This window comes from Eleginops maclovinus, chromosome 14 (assembly GCF_036324505.1).
Source record: "Eleginops maclovinus isolate JMC-PN-2008 ecotype Puerto Natales chromosome 14, JC_Emac_rtc_rv5, whole genome shotgun sequence".
NCBI lineage: Eukaryota > Metazoa > Chordata > Actinopteri > Perciformes > Eleginopidae > Eleginops > Eleginops maclovinus.
In genome coordinates this window covers 2,934,445-2,950,043 of record NC_086362.1, presented here as the reverse complement: position 1 = coordinate 2,950,043, position 15,599 = coordinate 2,934,445, and the positions used below count along the sequence as shown (strand labels likewise).

Sequence of the window (15,599 nt, the reverse complement as noted above, 5' to 3'; positions counted from 1 at the left end):
TGAATTTGTTTGGTATTCATAAAAAAAAAAGAAGTTCAGTAGATGTAAAAATAATTAAATAAAAACATTAGTGTTTTTTATTTACTAATTTGGTAGTGAGGGACTGCTTCTATAGGATCAAAACTGTTAAATGCCCACACCTTGTGGCCATCTTAAGGCATTGAACCAGGTCACTTCATGAGGAAAAGTGACACTTTTAATGTAGTAGAAAATCCCAAAGTTTACAGTAAAAGTGTGCAGACAACAAGGTGTTATGTTATCCTGGGTTATGACTTAAGCCCTGATTGATCATGTCTTCCATTGATGCCTTATTTCTCTGCGTTTTCCATCTATTCCCATGGAAACTTAAATGAAAATAGCTCTAATAACAAGACAAAGTTCAAACTAAATGAACATAAATGGCCCCCTGCCGACAGCCCCCCCACATCACAGTATCATATATATGTTTTAACGAGCTCTTCTCATAAAACACCCTCCTCACCACATCCCTCCTGCAGAGCTGCTGACTCCACTCTTCATCCATCATCCTCCATCCGCCCCCAGCTATATTTACTTAACCGTCCCACACCATTCAAAATAGACCCCCCCTTCAAAAGCCATAATAACCCAGGAAGGTTTAAATCACAACAGGAGACGCAAAGCTTGTTTAAAATACTATTATTATTATTTATGGTACTCCTTCTCTTATGAGTGTTTTTGCTGTTTGTAATGCAATTTTACAAGAAAAAGGTTTTGAAATAAATCAAAATGACATAAGAGAAAAATTAACAGTCGAAATAAACTCTCATAAGCAACTTTCTTTCCCCTCTTCAAAGGTCTATACGTTTCCAATTGGCTGTATAGTACAAGAAAACACAGAATATGTACAAAACAGAACAAGTTTGGTATTTAAAAAGCAGGAAACATCTGAGAACAAACGATGGAAGAACAAATGTGAAGCAGTAACTTTTAATGAACTTCAAACTGCATTTTTGTTAAAGTAGAAAATGATTAAGTGTCTGCTTTTTTTTTAAACATAACCTCAGTCCACCTTTCAACAGCCAAACTATACACATTTCCTCTCCCTTCCTCTTCTTGTTTAGCCAGTTTTTATTTACTTGATTCACTCACACAGGCAGTGCTGAAAGCCTTACTGTCTGAGGTTTAGGCAGCTGCTTAAAGCTCCAGAGACTTTGGCAAATATTTCACAAATGGGGAAAATTTGATCGAGTTTTGGCACAAAAATGTAAATTTTGCTCAAGTTTTAAAGGAATACTTTAACATTGTGGGGAAAAACACTTAACTTCTCTCTTGCTGAGATTTAGATGAGAAGATTGACACATGAAGCCAAAATCGTGCCAGTTAGCTTAGCTTAGCATGAGTCTGGAAACAGCTAGCCTTCAGGTACCATCACCTCTAAAGCTCCCTAACTAACACGTTATATTTGATAATTCAAACAAAAACCAAAATGCAAAAGTCAAACTATGCTAGCAGAATATAGCATGTTAAATAATTAGCTTTATGGACTGTACTGGTAGCATGTGTTAGCTTTGGAAAGAGCCCTGCTTATGTGGGTTTAAGATAGTTTTAAAAAACAGAGCCTATAGTGGGGGTTATATTCCTCAAATTAATCTGAATTTACGAGTCTTTAATTTACAAGAGGAAACAAAAAACCTAATAATAATAATAATAATAATCTCTCTTAGCTTTTTATACATGTATCAGGAAAAATCGCCAATACTTGAAATTAAAATCACAAATTATGAGAACAAATTTTTTTGGAGAATTTAAAAATAAAACATAATTAAAAAATTACAATTATAAGCTCTGAGTTAATTCTCTGTATATTTAGTTCATTCCCGGGCTCCTTTTTTATTTATGATTCCGCCTACAATTGCCCTAACATGCTGTTGTCGAGGCCAACTGATTCACTGTTTCCAGTCTTTATGCTAAGCTAAACTATGCTAAGCTAACAGAAGTGCTGCCTGTAGCGTTATCTAATATAACTCTCAACAAGAAAAGGATTAAGTGGTATTTATACTGTCTCAAGGGAATATTAAATGTATGGATTAAATGTAAACTGGGACCAGCAAAAGACAAGAGTGAGGGGGGGAAACTTTAGCAAATATCGGAACAAGCTAACAGCAAAAACTGGAACTAATCAAACTCTTCCCCGTCAAAAATATACAGTAATCTCTTACCGGTCTTACCATCTTTTACAACCAATTTTTACAATCAATTCCAGTCATTTAAAACAACAAAACGCTCACTATATATACATCGTTTACATTATAAACACAACAGTCTTCTGTACAGTAACAGTTATCACGTGACAGTGGAGTCTCAAACTCCACAAACAGAACAGGAAGTGATATGATACTATGGTAGATAATACAGAGTATGTATATCAGGCAGTAAATAATGCTGCAGTCTCCTTGAATTCTCTGAACCAGGAGATTTAAATAGAAAAGAAAACACCAGAACAAAAAGCAGCGTCTCAGGGACACATTCATCATCAGAGAAAATGTCTTTGGCAACGTAGTGTTAGAACAAGTTTCATTACAGTACATGTTTCAGGCACATCATGTGAAGCATAGGGTGTAAATGCGTGGGAAAAACCTCCTTTTTCTCCTCTTTATCAAACTAAATCCTCTTGTGTATCCATCCACATGCTCTCAGCTCCTTAATTACAGTCTAAGTTCAGTTCTTGACATGTTTTTGTTCTGTTTGAAGATATCTGAAGTCCATTGTTTCTGTGACTTCTTCTTCTTCTCTGTCTTTTTTTAACTGTAGCACCAAAATCCAGTCTTTTATCTCGCAGATTAAAAAAAACATTAGTGTGTTTTAGCTGTGGTTTTGGTCCTTCAACATCTGGAAAGTTGCTAATCCTGACATGTTTGATTGCTAAATCTAAAGCTACAGCTGGGCGATGGTTAGCTTAGCTTAGCATCAAGACTCCAGGAAGTCACAGTGTCCAGCTAAGACTTATTCTGGCAAATAATCTCCTTTTAAAACCCAAATAGAACATGGAGTTTTGGCGGTTATTCCTCAAAATACCAAACTATTCCTTTAAAACATAGACAACTCTTTTCAAATCAGTTCTTCATTTTGTTCTCCATCCTCTTTCCTCCTACTTTTGTGTTTACTTCATGCTTCCAAAAGCCCCCTTTCTTCTTCATCTCCTCTTCAGTTGTTTGGTTTATTGTGTCAGTATAGTCCGTATCCCATGGACATCCCCATCCCGATGCCCAGCCCCAGCCCCAGACTCTCCCTCAGCCCCCGGAGCTGCTCCTCCCCCAGCCGGGTCTTGTCCTCCAGCTGCCTCTGCTCCACCAGCAGCGCCGCCTTCATCTTCACAAAGTGGCTGACGGGGGGTAATCAGATAACATATTAAAAATGTACACTCAGTATGGGTGATGCAAGGATACATTTAGGGAAATATTCCACATTTGAATTGAATATTTTTTATCTGATTATTTGTATCAACACTAAGCATACATTAGCATACCTTACACAGACTAGAAGCAAAAAGGAGGCACTACATAACCCTCATTCATCTTTAATTAGTATGGTTACACTGCAAGATATAATCATTTAAATAAGCAATAATATAAGAGAAGTCTTCAGATATAAATAGGTTTTAAAAAGGTCAACAGAAATGAAATAGGGCAACCATCTCAGTAAAAGGATACTTAAAAATATATATTTCAGGACAGATTTAAGAGCGATTAAGGAGGTATTTAGTCTTCAGAGACAGTGAGACTCAGAGAGACATATAGTGTATGATGGAGTAGTCTGCTACCTGTAGTCTCGGTGCTGCTCGGGGGTCAGGCAGCGGGCCAGCACCCGGCTGACGGCCTGCTCTCTGCGGTCCACATGGTCCTTCAGGTCCTGAGCCTCCAACAGCTGACGCATGAGCTGACGCTTCTTCTCCAGCAGGGGGAGCTGCAGGACAGAGGGACGGGGACGCAGGAAATAAAGTATTTGGAAAGTTAAATACTTTTTCCCTTTACAAAAATATTGTTTTTCTGTCTTGTACTATATCCTGTGACATCTCAATTACATTTCCATATATTATTTTATCAATTTTAGTCTACAACTTTCTTAATTTTCACCGTTTTTTACCCTTTTCTTCATCCAGGCTGCGTCTAACAATTGAACCTGAAACTTTTCGTGGAAATCTAATGCAAATGTTCTGCCTTTAGACCTCCTATAGAAACATTTAAAGGCCATTTTCTTTCCAAAAATGGGACTGAATGTACCCAATTGTTGAAAAACGTGTTACTTCTCTTACTGCTGTACACAGGATAGGACAAATAAGAGTTCACACAAGGACAATAAGAATGTGAGTAGTGACGTACATATAAAAATAACAACAACAGTTGCACTCACCCTCTCGTGGTGCTCCGTGTCGGGGTCCAGAGTGTCCAGCGTGCTCTCCACCCTCAGCAGCCGCCCGGACAGCGACAGCAGCAGACTCACCACCTTGTCCAGGTCTCCGATGAACATGCGGAACTTGTCCACCTCGTTGGGCTTACACACCACAACCACCATGCCCTCCACCTGCACACACACACACACACACACACACACACAACTGGAGATTAATGGATCGTAGGAGTACCACAGGGATCCTGATCGGAGTCCTTTAACATTGGTTTTCTGTCTGTGTTTTCAGTCCCGAAATGTCCAAAATGTGTTTTGATCTGGCACGTAACAAAGTAAAACTGAGGAATTAAAAAGCAAACAGTGTCTCACATAAACCTAAAGCTTTCTTTTACTGGCATTGACGACATTTTGCATCCCTCAGTAGCAAAACCTATTACTGTGCAATGATGATGAAAGGTGCACAGGTCAAATAATTCAGAGTTAATGACCGTTACTGAGTGTTGAAGTTAAGAAAGGATGATAGACGGTTATTCAGCAGGAATATAGTAGAGAAGTCATCGTTGAGGTTATATTCTGAGACAAAATGCTAAAAGTTGGCATGTCAAAGCTCCTAAAAAGGGAATTATTTGGCTGTTTCTTGTATATTTAATAATTATTTACTGTAATTTATTAAGTAAACATGTCGATCACTGAATATTGAATATTTTTGAATGTTGATCGAACCAAATAAGCATTTAAAAAACATCACCTCGCACTCATCAGACACGTGTTTCTGACCTTTTATACACGAAATAAAAATGTATTTTCCGGTGATAATAAACAACTAGTTCTAGATTTAATGAAGTGCTAAACAAATGATTATACAATTGGAAATATAATCAATTACACATTACAAGTTATTGCTTTTAAGTTCCCTTCCCTCCAATTATGAGTGGATAAATAAAAGGAGCGTAAAGAAATGACAGAAAAGATGTTCCCACCTCCTCCCCCAGCTGAGTGTTGGCTCTGATGTCCTCCTGCAGCCCCCTCTGAGCTTCCCTCAGGACCCCCAGCTTCTTCCTGAGGCTCTCCATCAGCTGTTTCTGCACGACACATGGGAGCACATGTTAACACAAGCCAGGGTTAACAGGGTTTACTTTGTCTGGGAAACACTGATTGTAGCTCGACATCAGCAGTGTGTGTTACCTTGTACGTGAGCTCGTCGTCCTCGTCCCGCTCCCTGGTGTCGGTGAAGTCCTTCATCTGCGACAGGAGCTGCGCCTTGGCGGCCGACGTGCTGTAATACGACGAGCAGCTGGAGCTCGCCCCGGAGCGCCTGAGGGAGCACAGTTTATTTTATTTACGCACAGATAAAACACGGGGCAGAGCGATAAAGCAGACGCACGGTCGTAAAATACGGTGATTAGAAAAGTACATAAATAAGAAATGCAGTCAATTACATCGGTTAAAGGGAGGCAGAAAGAAAATAAAGGAGCGCATATGGGAAACATGTTAGCTCCAAACAAGCAAATAAAGTAAGAGAAAAGAGAGGCAGAGGGGAGACTGGAGAGCAGATGACAGCAGCAGTTTAAAGTAAACCGAACAAATAAATAAAATGGAAAGAGTTCGTTATAAGAAGAACAAAGGGGAATTAAATATAACCCCGATTCAATGTGCTTTGTTTTTGATCTGCACATTTTTCTTCTTATGTCTATGTAGCTATTTTTATTATATTTCATTATTTATTGGACATGTTACTTTAACTTCTTACGTTTTTAGAAATATTTGTATTATATTTGATCTTTTTTTTGGAGATTTTACTTGAAATTCTTACATTTATATAAATATTTGTATTCTTTTTCATTTTATTTTCACTTATGTTAAATAATTGTATGTATTTTCTTTTTTTATTTGACATTCTAACTTGAACTTCTTGTGTTTATTTTTTTAAATAAAGTATTCTGATTCATTCTAAATAATGTGTCCTGGTCTTCGTCGAAACTGAAATCCGATGTTAATGTAATGTACAATAATAGGACTTGTCCCCCTATCATGTGTGGCAGTAATTACCCGGGGGGCAACTGTGTTGGCAAAACAAAACATTTGTAACCGGGGAAAAAAACTTGGCTGCAGGAAGGTGCTCTGGAAAGGTTGTGGGAAACGAGGAATCAGCTCAGTGAAGGAACAGTTAGGTCTTGTACAAATCAAATGGTCTGTGTAATTCACACACACAGACACACAGACACAGACACAGACACACAGACAGACACAGACACAGACACACACACACACACACACACACACACACACACACACACACACACACACACACACACACACACACACACACACACACACACACACACACACACACACACACACACACACACACACACACACACACACACACACACACACACACACACACACACTCCAGCACTCTCTTGTTACCTATCCAGGCTGTCGGTGTTGTGCTCCGGGCTCTGGTAGGCTCCTCTCCAGCTCTCCCTGCCCGACTCCCCCTCACCGCTGTGGGGGAAGAGCTCCTCCAGACTCAGACTCTCTCCTCCCACCTCCAGCTCCTCCTCCAGGGAGACGCTCTCCGGTAACGTGTCGATGTCCGTCTCCAGGACCGTCACCGGCAGCGCGAAGCACGGCAGCTCGCTGGTGATTGGCTCGTCCTCCGCCAGGAGCACGTCCTCCTCCTGGAAGTCGTCGATGTCCGTCTCCATGGGGATGTCCAGCTCTGCGTCCAGGCTGTGGGCGGGACTCGGACTCAGGGTCGTCTCCGATTCGGTCCCGGGTTCGGGGATCTTCTGGGGCTCGATGCTCTGGAAGCCTCGGCTCATTCGGAGCTGCTGCTGCTCGTAGTCGACGGAGAGGTAGGATTCAGGAGGGGAAACCAGGCCGTTCTCTATCACAGGTGGAAGGGTTATTGAGTCACTATGAACTCTGGGAGATGGAGTTCTCTCCCACTCTGCTCCGGGTCTGATGTTGGAGTGCTGCTTGAGAGGCTTCACTGTTACTCTGTCCTCCTCAGGGCTGATGATCGCCTCAGATACTCTGCAAGAACAGAGAGAAAATATTCAAACTTGGACTTGCTTTTTCCAGGCTTTTTTGGTGCATTAAAGCCACGTAAAAAGTCATTTTCTAAAATTCCTGCTTCAGTTTTTTGCCACAGATGTGTATTATTATTCTCTAATATATGATAGTATTTAGATGAATGACTTACTTAATATAATCTTAATTGTTTTCCTGTTCCATTATTTTATTCTCTGAGGATCTGGAGAGTTTAGAAAAGTTTATCTGTTGACTGAGCTCACCTGTTCATACTGCTCTCTTTTGGTGGAAGTGGAGGTGGAGGTAGAGAGGATATAACCTCCTCCCTCTCCTGCTGTCCATACCCCCCCCTCTGGTCCCTTTCTGCCTGGGGTGGGGCCACGGGTCTGAAGCCTCTCCTGGAGAACATGGGACTGGGCGGAGCTACGGCGAAAGTCCGGTCCTGAGGCGGAACCTGATTGGATGGAGCGTGGGAAAAGGCGTGCTCCGGCGTCTGTGCTTGATTCTGATTGGATGACTGGGTTTTGCTGCAGCTGCATCGCGGGCAGCCGTCGGACACTTCCTGTCTCTGCGGAGGAAGACTGTAGGACCTCTGTCTGGACGTGTCGGCTGCAGGTGGAGGGATGCATGAAGAGGAGTGGGGGGTGTCCAAAGATGGAGGGATGGATTGAGGAGAAGTGGAGAACAGGGCGTGGTGAGACGCCCGCCTGCGGTGAAACTGCTCCCACTTCGGGGGCGGTGGTCTCGGTGGAGGCGGGGTTTTCTTCCTGTTCATCCGTGCAGTGTTGGCAGCTTCTCCTCCCGTGACTCCTCCCCCTCCCTCCTCCACCTCGCTCAACGTCTGGCTGGTGGCGACAGAAATGGACGGCGACCAGCGGTGGCTGCTGTCGAAGCGGAGGTCGTTTTCGGACATGGCTCGTCCCCGGAGGGAGAGAGGGGCCGACGGGGGAGGGAAGGAGTATCCATTACGATCGTCTCCGTCAGCCGGTCTGTGGCTCCATTGGCCCTGGTGGTGCTGGCTGTTGCTCTCTGGGGGTCTGGACTCACGTCTCCAGCTGGAGTAGTCCCTGGGATGAGGAGATAATGGAGAGAGAGAGCAATACAAATTATAATTCGATGTCAACAAACAAATCCAGACTAAAGTAGGCGAATTAAAGATGTTTTTTGACTTACTTTACTTTAAATAAAGAGCTTTTAGCGATGAATAGTTAAAGGGATGGCTTAACATCTTACCTTAATGACACAAGGAGGTTAAAACCACTCACTACTGTATGTAAAGTCAGGGCATTACTGAACATAAAGACAAAGAAGCACCTATTTTTGGGCTAAGATTATAGTTTGTATGTATGGTTTTGTGGTTTAAGTCTAAAAACAGCCTGTTTTTTTTACACTTCGGTAATTATTTAACACTTAAACCTGTTTTTAAAACTCAGTAAATTATGTTTTATTGGGACTGTGTGGGTGAGGATGATTGACAGTGTTGGGAACATACTGTCATACTGTTTTGGATTGTTTTGTAAACTTATAGCTTTATATTCCCACTTTGTAATACAGCAATTCAAGAAACAATTTCCTGTTACGCAACAAAACTAGTCCCTGTGATTTGGAGATTTGGGTGAAACGATGTCCTAGTCAACAACTAAATTCAGAGTAAGGCGGGAGGAAAAAAGAACCTTAAGAGGAACATTTTATTCTCGTTCTCTGCTCTGTTTCTTTCCAAGACAAAGACCACAAACCAAAGTCCTGATAAAGCAGATTTTAGGTGAAATCTGAGTGTTAAACTCTTTAAAAACTGCATGTTTTTTACATATCTTTATTAATTTAACAGTTAAACAGGACTGGGTAGGTGAAGTTGAATCTCATTTGACTTTTATACCCGCTCTCTTACCACCTTAACACAGAAAAAGGAGAAAATGTCGACGTTACGCAACAAAAACAGTCGTTAAATTACAGTAAATGTTTCCTCTTTGCATTCCTGCTGTTTCCCTCAGATCAGATATGAGTAGAGGTCTCTCGCTACACGCCATGCATGTCCCAACCCCCCCCCCCACAGAAATCACCATCCAACCACATATCATTATGGGCACACTTAGAGCTCATTATAGTCGAATCACAGCCAGGCGTGACTGAGCAGGGTTTCCTCCGTCAGAATGCACAATGGGCCGACCCCACCTAACGTCTCCCCACTTAGAGACAACCAGAGATGAAGTGTGTGTCGACAGTAATGTATAAAACACTCAGAAAAGCTTGTTTATACGAGTGTGTGTGTCTGTGTGGCAGCGACAGGAAGTGGCTCACCTCTCAGTCAGGCTGTACTTCCTGTTCAGCTTGGCTGTTTCCTGTTGCCGGGCGGGATACATCTGGGGAAGACATTAAAAAGCCGGTTAATAACACCGTAGGAATGAAGGAAGGAATCAATCTTGAGCAAAGTGTTGGTCAGCACACGTCCCTCGCTGAGAGGAAGTGGGTGTGCTGCTCCACCTTGCCGTATACTTTAATGGTGATGGAGTCCATTAAGGTGGAGGTATTTTAGCCTGTATTTTTAGACGTTTTAAGACTTTTTCTTATGAAATTGTGTCTCGATCAATTAATTTACCCCTTATGTTCTTGATTAGCAATAAAGTTAGTTATACAATGTCAATTAAGCCCAAGTGCATGTCTTCAAATGGCCTGTTTTGTCTAATTATCGATCCAAAAACTCAAATTGTTAGTATGTTTTGCTAAGAAATCTAAAATGAATCAATTATAAATTGGTTGTCTATTTATTTGTTCGTCAGTGAACAAGCTTTTTTATTTCTCTGTGCTCTTGATACAATCTCACATTTAATTTAGTTTTTCATTTTCAATTCAGATCTAGTTGAAAGACTTTCAAAAGTGCATTTTATCACATTTTGAGCTATGCACTTTAAAGGTTTTTTAAGCACTTAGAAAATACAGCTAATTTTCTCCTGGAGCTTTCAGTCATTTCTCAAGGTGTTATCCACACATAGTTTGCTCTCTTTTAAGATTATTTGGAGTCAAAAATGTTGATTTGCACTCTTTTTGTGGAAAAGTTCTAGAGTAACATTACCACTTCCCACACAGAGCTTCCATTTTTAATTATTAATTGCAAAAAGTTACCACTGAATCAACTTTAATACACAGATTAATAAATAAACGGCAAGTATGAAGTAGGTAAGGGACGGGAAAGATTGATTGAACGGTCTCATTACACACACACACACACACACACACAGCAATGTAAATCTGGACATTCAGACGGTGTTTTTGTTGGAATGGTTGAGATGTGAATTTAACATATTTGGCCGTCGCTTTCTGTCAACAGAGCATAAAATCCATAAAATGTTAAAAACTGATAAGTTTGTGATAATAAAGCTTAGACCACAAGTGCCTAAATGGCCCCCGCTGCATTTAAACCCATTGTCTCTTAGGATTCAAAAGAGCGTATTGTAATGTATAGTTTCTTTTGGCTTCAAATTGGTGAATAGATGGAATAAAAACACCTAATATGGAATATTTTTGAAGAATACCATAACTAACACAACACACAGTGTACATTTAATATATGAATGATAATTGTGTGTTTCATTTTGACTATGAACACTGGGAATAGCATGTTTTCCACACAAGTACTGCCTTAATTGAAGATTTAATGCTCGTTAAATGATGTGGAATACATTTTTTTTTTTGAGTGACAGACCACAAAGAATAATACTATAACCAGCCAATTACATTTCTATATATTTAACATGGTGTTTCCTTCCCAAAACACACAGAGTTCCCAGCCTTAATATGTACGTGTTTCATTTAGAGTGTATCTGATGTGTGTGTCTGAGCCCTGTAGTCCATCTGGAACATCTGTTGCCGTTATAAATATTGGCCGTTGTCAGCTGCAGATATGAAACAGGAATTCAACGCGTGGGGTTATCTCTGAGGCATCAAAGCAACAACCTTCCAGTTGCAAAGGATCCCAACATGGGGGGGGGAGCAGGACGGGGTTAAAGGGTCCCCTGAGGCCTCGAAAACACAGGAAAACAACACAACATATCTGCTGGATGCATCCAGTCCAAAGCTAATGTCAGCTCAGCTTTGCTTGGGGTCATATGATAAGGTTACTAATGGGCTGAAGTTCACATGAGGGTTCAGACCGAGGGCTGCCACCCCCCGCCAAGAGACTCAAATAAATATGCGGTAGAGAATGCAACCCATGGCTGCTATTATCGCTGACACAAGTGTCCGCCGCTGTTGCCCAATCCCTCTCTCAGTTCCAGGAGCTATTTGAGGGAGAACTTCAGACTCTGACCGCATGCAGGATGCAAGGACCGAGTACAAACCAACCGTTCAACCGCGGAGGACTTGGAGCGAGCGGTGACTCCACCATCCAAGCGTGGCCACTCAATACCCTTTCTGGTTTTAAAGAACCAGGATAGTTTTCAGTCTCCATCGGTCACTTCAGTGGAGTCCAAACCACAGTCTGATTTCAGCGAGCTGCAGAGTTTATCTTTCTCTCTGAAAGGCGTTACTTGGTTTCAGTGCTGCAGGGTCACAGGCTGTTATTCAGCTCGGCAAACCTGCTGCTGGCCGACTGTTTGCCTTGTAAACATACTTGTTAATGGCTGCAATTAGGACTGCTAACGTGTTTATGTCCCAACAGGATTGATGGCTTTGAAATTCAGGTTTCAGGTTGTGCAAAAACTATAGAAATCTGTTTATCTGTTTTGTGTGGCTTGGTTGCAGGCCACCCATTGTTCACCAATTTCACAATTAAATAAGTTATTCACACAAAAAATAAGTGCTAGTAAGAGTTAAAAGCATGGGAAGGGGGTTGTATTCTGCCCGGCAACAGCGTACCAACCCCTTGTACACAATTGTCAACAAGGACAGTTCGATTTATTTAGAAAAACAAACTTGTGCCACTTCAATAATTCATAAAGTGATATGTATCTCACTGACCAAAACTTCAACTCACTCCAGATCTCTATCATCTACTCTTTCCGGCCACATATCACTCCCTGTCTCTTTTTGTCCATAAACCTGACAGAGTCAAGTTTATAATCCAGATCCCAGGAGAGCAACCTCTACAGAGAGTTAACCCCTGACTCCCTCGTGACCCGTAAAAACGCCACGTGTCTTTCATCAACGGGGGAAACAGAATTTGCTGTGTTTTGGTGTGTAGGCATTGATGCATGAGCGCAGCACTCTTACCTTGGGTGTGTAGCTCCTCGCTGAGTATCCCGGGTGAAGTGGTTGCTGGCTCTCCGTGGGTTGGGGTGGGGTGTTGACGGGATGGAAAGCCGATCGGGGGACGTGATTCTGGTTTGGGCTGTGGGAGAACGCCTGAGGCTTGTGTTGGAAGTCTTGATTTCTGTCTTTGATGCCATAAAACTCCTGATCTCCCCTTTCCTTCTCCCTCCTGAGCTCTTCCTCTCGTTCTTTTTTGAGACGTTCCTGCTCTCCGGCCCTCTCCATCTCCTTTTCCCTCTCCAACTCTCTTTCCCTTTCCCACTGTCTCACCCTCTCCTCTCGTTCCCTCTCCTGCTGAATCTCCTTCAGCCTTGCCCTCTCCATTTGCAAAACCCACTCTTTTCTTTCCCTCTCCCTCTCTCTCAGCCTCTCTTCCCTCTCTCGTTCTCTTGCCCTCTCCTCCCTCTCTCTCTCTTTCTCCTTCTGTCTCTCCCTGCTGGTACTCATTGAAAGCCTCCTGGCCTCCACAGTGTTGGTAAGAGGGTCGCTTTCCTGCAGGAGTCCTCCCTGGTAAGAGTATCTCCTCTGGGTTGGGTGTTGACCGAGCTCCCCTCCCTGCTGCTCCGATTGTTGGAGGGTTTTCTTCTGCCTCCGACTCGACATATTAAGCCCAGAGATACTCTTACTCGTCTCCTCGAAAAACTTCATTCTATCAGCAAACGGGAGGATATCTGACTCGTCCTTCCGAGAGAAAGAAGAGGAACGAGTGTACGAGGAAGAGGATGAGGATGAAGAGGTGAAGGCACAAACCCCATGCCGTGATCCAGTGACTCCCAACGGCTCCTTACTCAAGGCTCCACACCATCGGTCTGATTCGGGTTCTGGTTGGAGTTTGTGCTCTGGGGTCCAACGCCAGCGACGGGCTTTGCCAGCAGGAGCCGGTTCCTCCACGACTCGGACGCCAACACCAAAGTTTGGCACTCCTGGGTCCAGGATCTGCACAGACCTGGATAGGTTGCTGTCTTGATTGTCGCTTGTGGACTGCAGATCATCACGGTTTTTACTTGAGGTGTTTGCTCTCTCGGCTGGTGATGTGGTGCTGGAATCTAGGGGACTGACAGGTGAGGCGAATGCAACTTTGGTAATCCTTTCCTGGACAGGCGGGTCTGGGTCAGCCCCTTCCTCATTGAGGTCTGGACCTTCCTCCTCCTTCACAGTTTCCCCACTACACAGCAACCCCCCTGGGCCCCGGCTCCTCTGAAGCTGGGCCTTTTTCCTCTGGATCTCATTGCGGAGGTTGGTGGCAAATCGCTCGTTGCGACGGCGGTTCCTACGATGGTTCCTAGACGCCGGTGACCTTCTCATGTCCGTCTCACCTGCTGGACTCTCTTCAATTATACCTCCTCTATCCACTGCTCTGTGCTCCTCCAGTAATGTATCCATACTAGCAGCAGCATTAAGAGGCTGGAAATCTGTCTCCAGTATCTGGTCCGAGCTCAACCGCCCCTGGACTGACAATCCAGTCGGGTCCCCAGGTACACTCACTGATCGACGCCAAGGGTGGTGATGCTCAACCGTGGTAACGGGCCCTCCATTTAGACCAAGCCTCTCCTCATCATCTTCCAAGAACACAGAACCCGGGGTTGAGCAACGGCTACCTCCCCATTTGTTTGACGGTCCGTTGTGAGAGGGGTCTGGGTCTTCCCTCGTGGGCTGGAGCGATGAATAGGACCACTGGCTGCTGGATGAGGACAAGGAGGGATCGGAAGTAATCGACGGATTGTGAGGCTCCAAAGAAGATCCGTCACCGTCACTCTCCAATAACTGGAGCTGTGTAGCGAGGAGCTTAGCAGGGGCGCTGTGCCGGTGAAGCCCCGTCGAGGAGTGCTTGGTCTGGGAGTGGGTGATACGAGATTGCTCTTGAGCCTCCATGGAGGATTCTGCAGGTAAGGATGCAGGACAAGGAGAGGTCATGGGGACTAGGGAGGAGGTCTCTGAGGTGGTGTCTGAATTGTAGTCTTTATTAGCACTGATATCACATCTGATATGTCTAACGTCTTCAGTCTGTCTTTGGATATAGTGCGAGTTCAAGGTATCCTCTTTCAAATCCCCAGTTTTGCCACATTCCTCCGGTGCAAGGAAGCCATTTTGAATTCCTGATTCAACATTCAGAGAGGAGTTTACTTCCAGGGAAAAAGTATCATTGGAAATTTCAACGGGAGCAGAGACGCAGCGTTTGTTGACGGCGTTCGGGCGACTCCGGGTTGCCCTGAAACTGTCCTTCCTGGTCGGAGGCTGAGGAGGGTTCATCTTCCTCTCAGCTCCTCTTTCTCCATTTCGTAGGATCTCAAAGTCTCCTCCCCTCCGATCCTCCTCATAACAGCAGGAGGAAGGCCTCTCTTTTATCTCAACGGGCTTAGACCTCGGCCTGGTCAGTGACCTGGACTTGAGAACAATAACCTGCAAGTCATCCGGCGCCTCGCTAGATGAACTCCCCAGGGTTGAGGTGTCACCGACAGGGTAGCCTCGACAAGCTGGCCCCAGTCCCTGCAGGAGGTTATCCATGGAGCAAGCTTCACCGGGCCTCAGTGGCACCGTTGCGTAGTCGGATGTGTTTGAGCTGGCGGAGAATGAGCTGTAGGCAGAGTCTCTTTTGTTGTTGAAGAGGGTTGGGTCGACGGGGGAAATATGGGAGTCCGAATAGGGCTGCGGTGTGGGTGTTGGTGTGTCCAAGCTTTCCATGGAGCCCAGGGAACTGCTTCGGTCCGTGGAGGAGTAAGGTCTGGACAGCTGACCCCACTGCAAGTCACTGCAAAGACAAAGAGACACAAATTCATCAATTTAATTGTCGTTTAAATGCTGGAATATATTCCCGAACAACTGCAGACATCACGCAACCCCAAAGAGCCTTTGCCTACACCCTCTGATGATGCAATTTACGCCACGGGGACCTCTTTGCATTGTCGGAAAGTAACGTCACCTTGGTCTCTGGAAACGTGCAGTTGGCA

The 15,599-nt window shown here is 43.8% G+C and overlaps 1 protein-coding gene across 2 annotated transcripts in view; it reads right to left on the bottom strand.

The window, feature by feature from the left end:
• Window positions 1-642: 642 nt before the first annotated feature.
• The window catches only part of shroom4 (shroom family member 4), a 55,698-nt gene continuing 40,741 nt past the window's right edge, over window positions 643-15,599 (bottom strand). For both annotated transcript variants that reach the window (XM_063900759.1, XM_063900758.1), the window contains 9 exons: window positions 12,613-15,400; window positions 9,706-9,767; window positions 7,671-8,474; window positions 6,799-7,410; window positions 5,554-5,683; window positions 5,349-5,450; window positions 4,372-4,542; window positions 3,782-3,924; window positions 643-3,343 (listed from right to left, as the gene is read on the bottom strand). In XM_063900759.1, coding sequence (XP_063756829.1) covers window positions 3,187-3,343; window positions 3,782-3,924; window positions 4,372-4,542; window positions 5,349-5,450; window positions 5,554-5,683; window positions 6,799-7,410; window positions 7,671-8,474; window positions 9,706-9,767; window positions 12,613-15,400 — 4,969 coding nt within the window. In that variant the 3' untranslated portion in view covers window positions 643-3,186. The remainder of the gene's footprint in view (window positions 3,344-3,781; window positions 3,925-4,371; window positions 4,543-5,348; window positions 5,451-5,553; window positions 5,684-6,798; window positions 7,411-7,670; window positions 8,475-9,705; window positions 9,768-12,612; window positions 15,401-15,599) is intronic.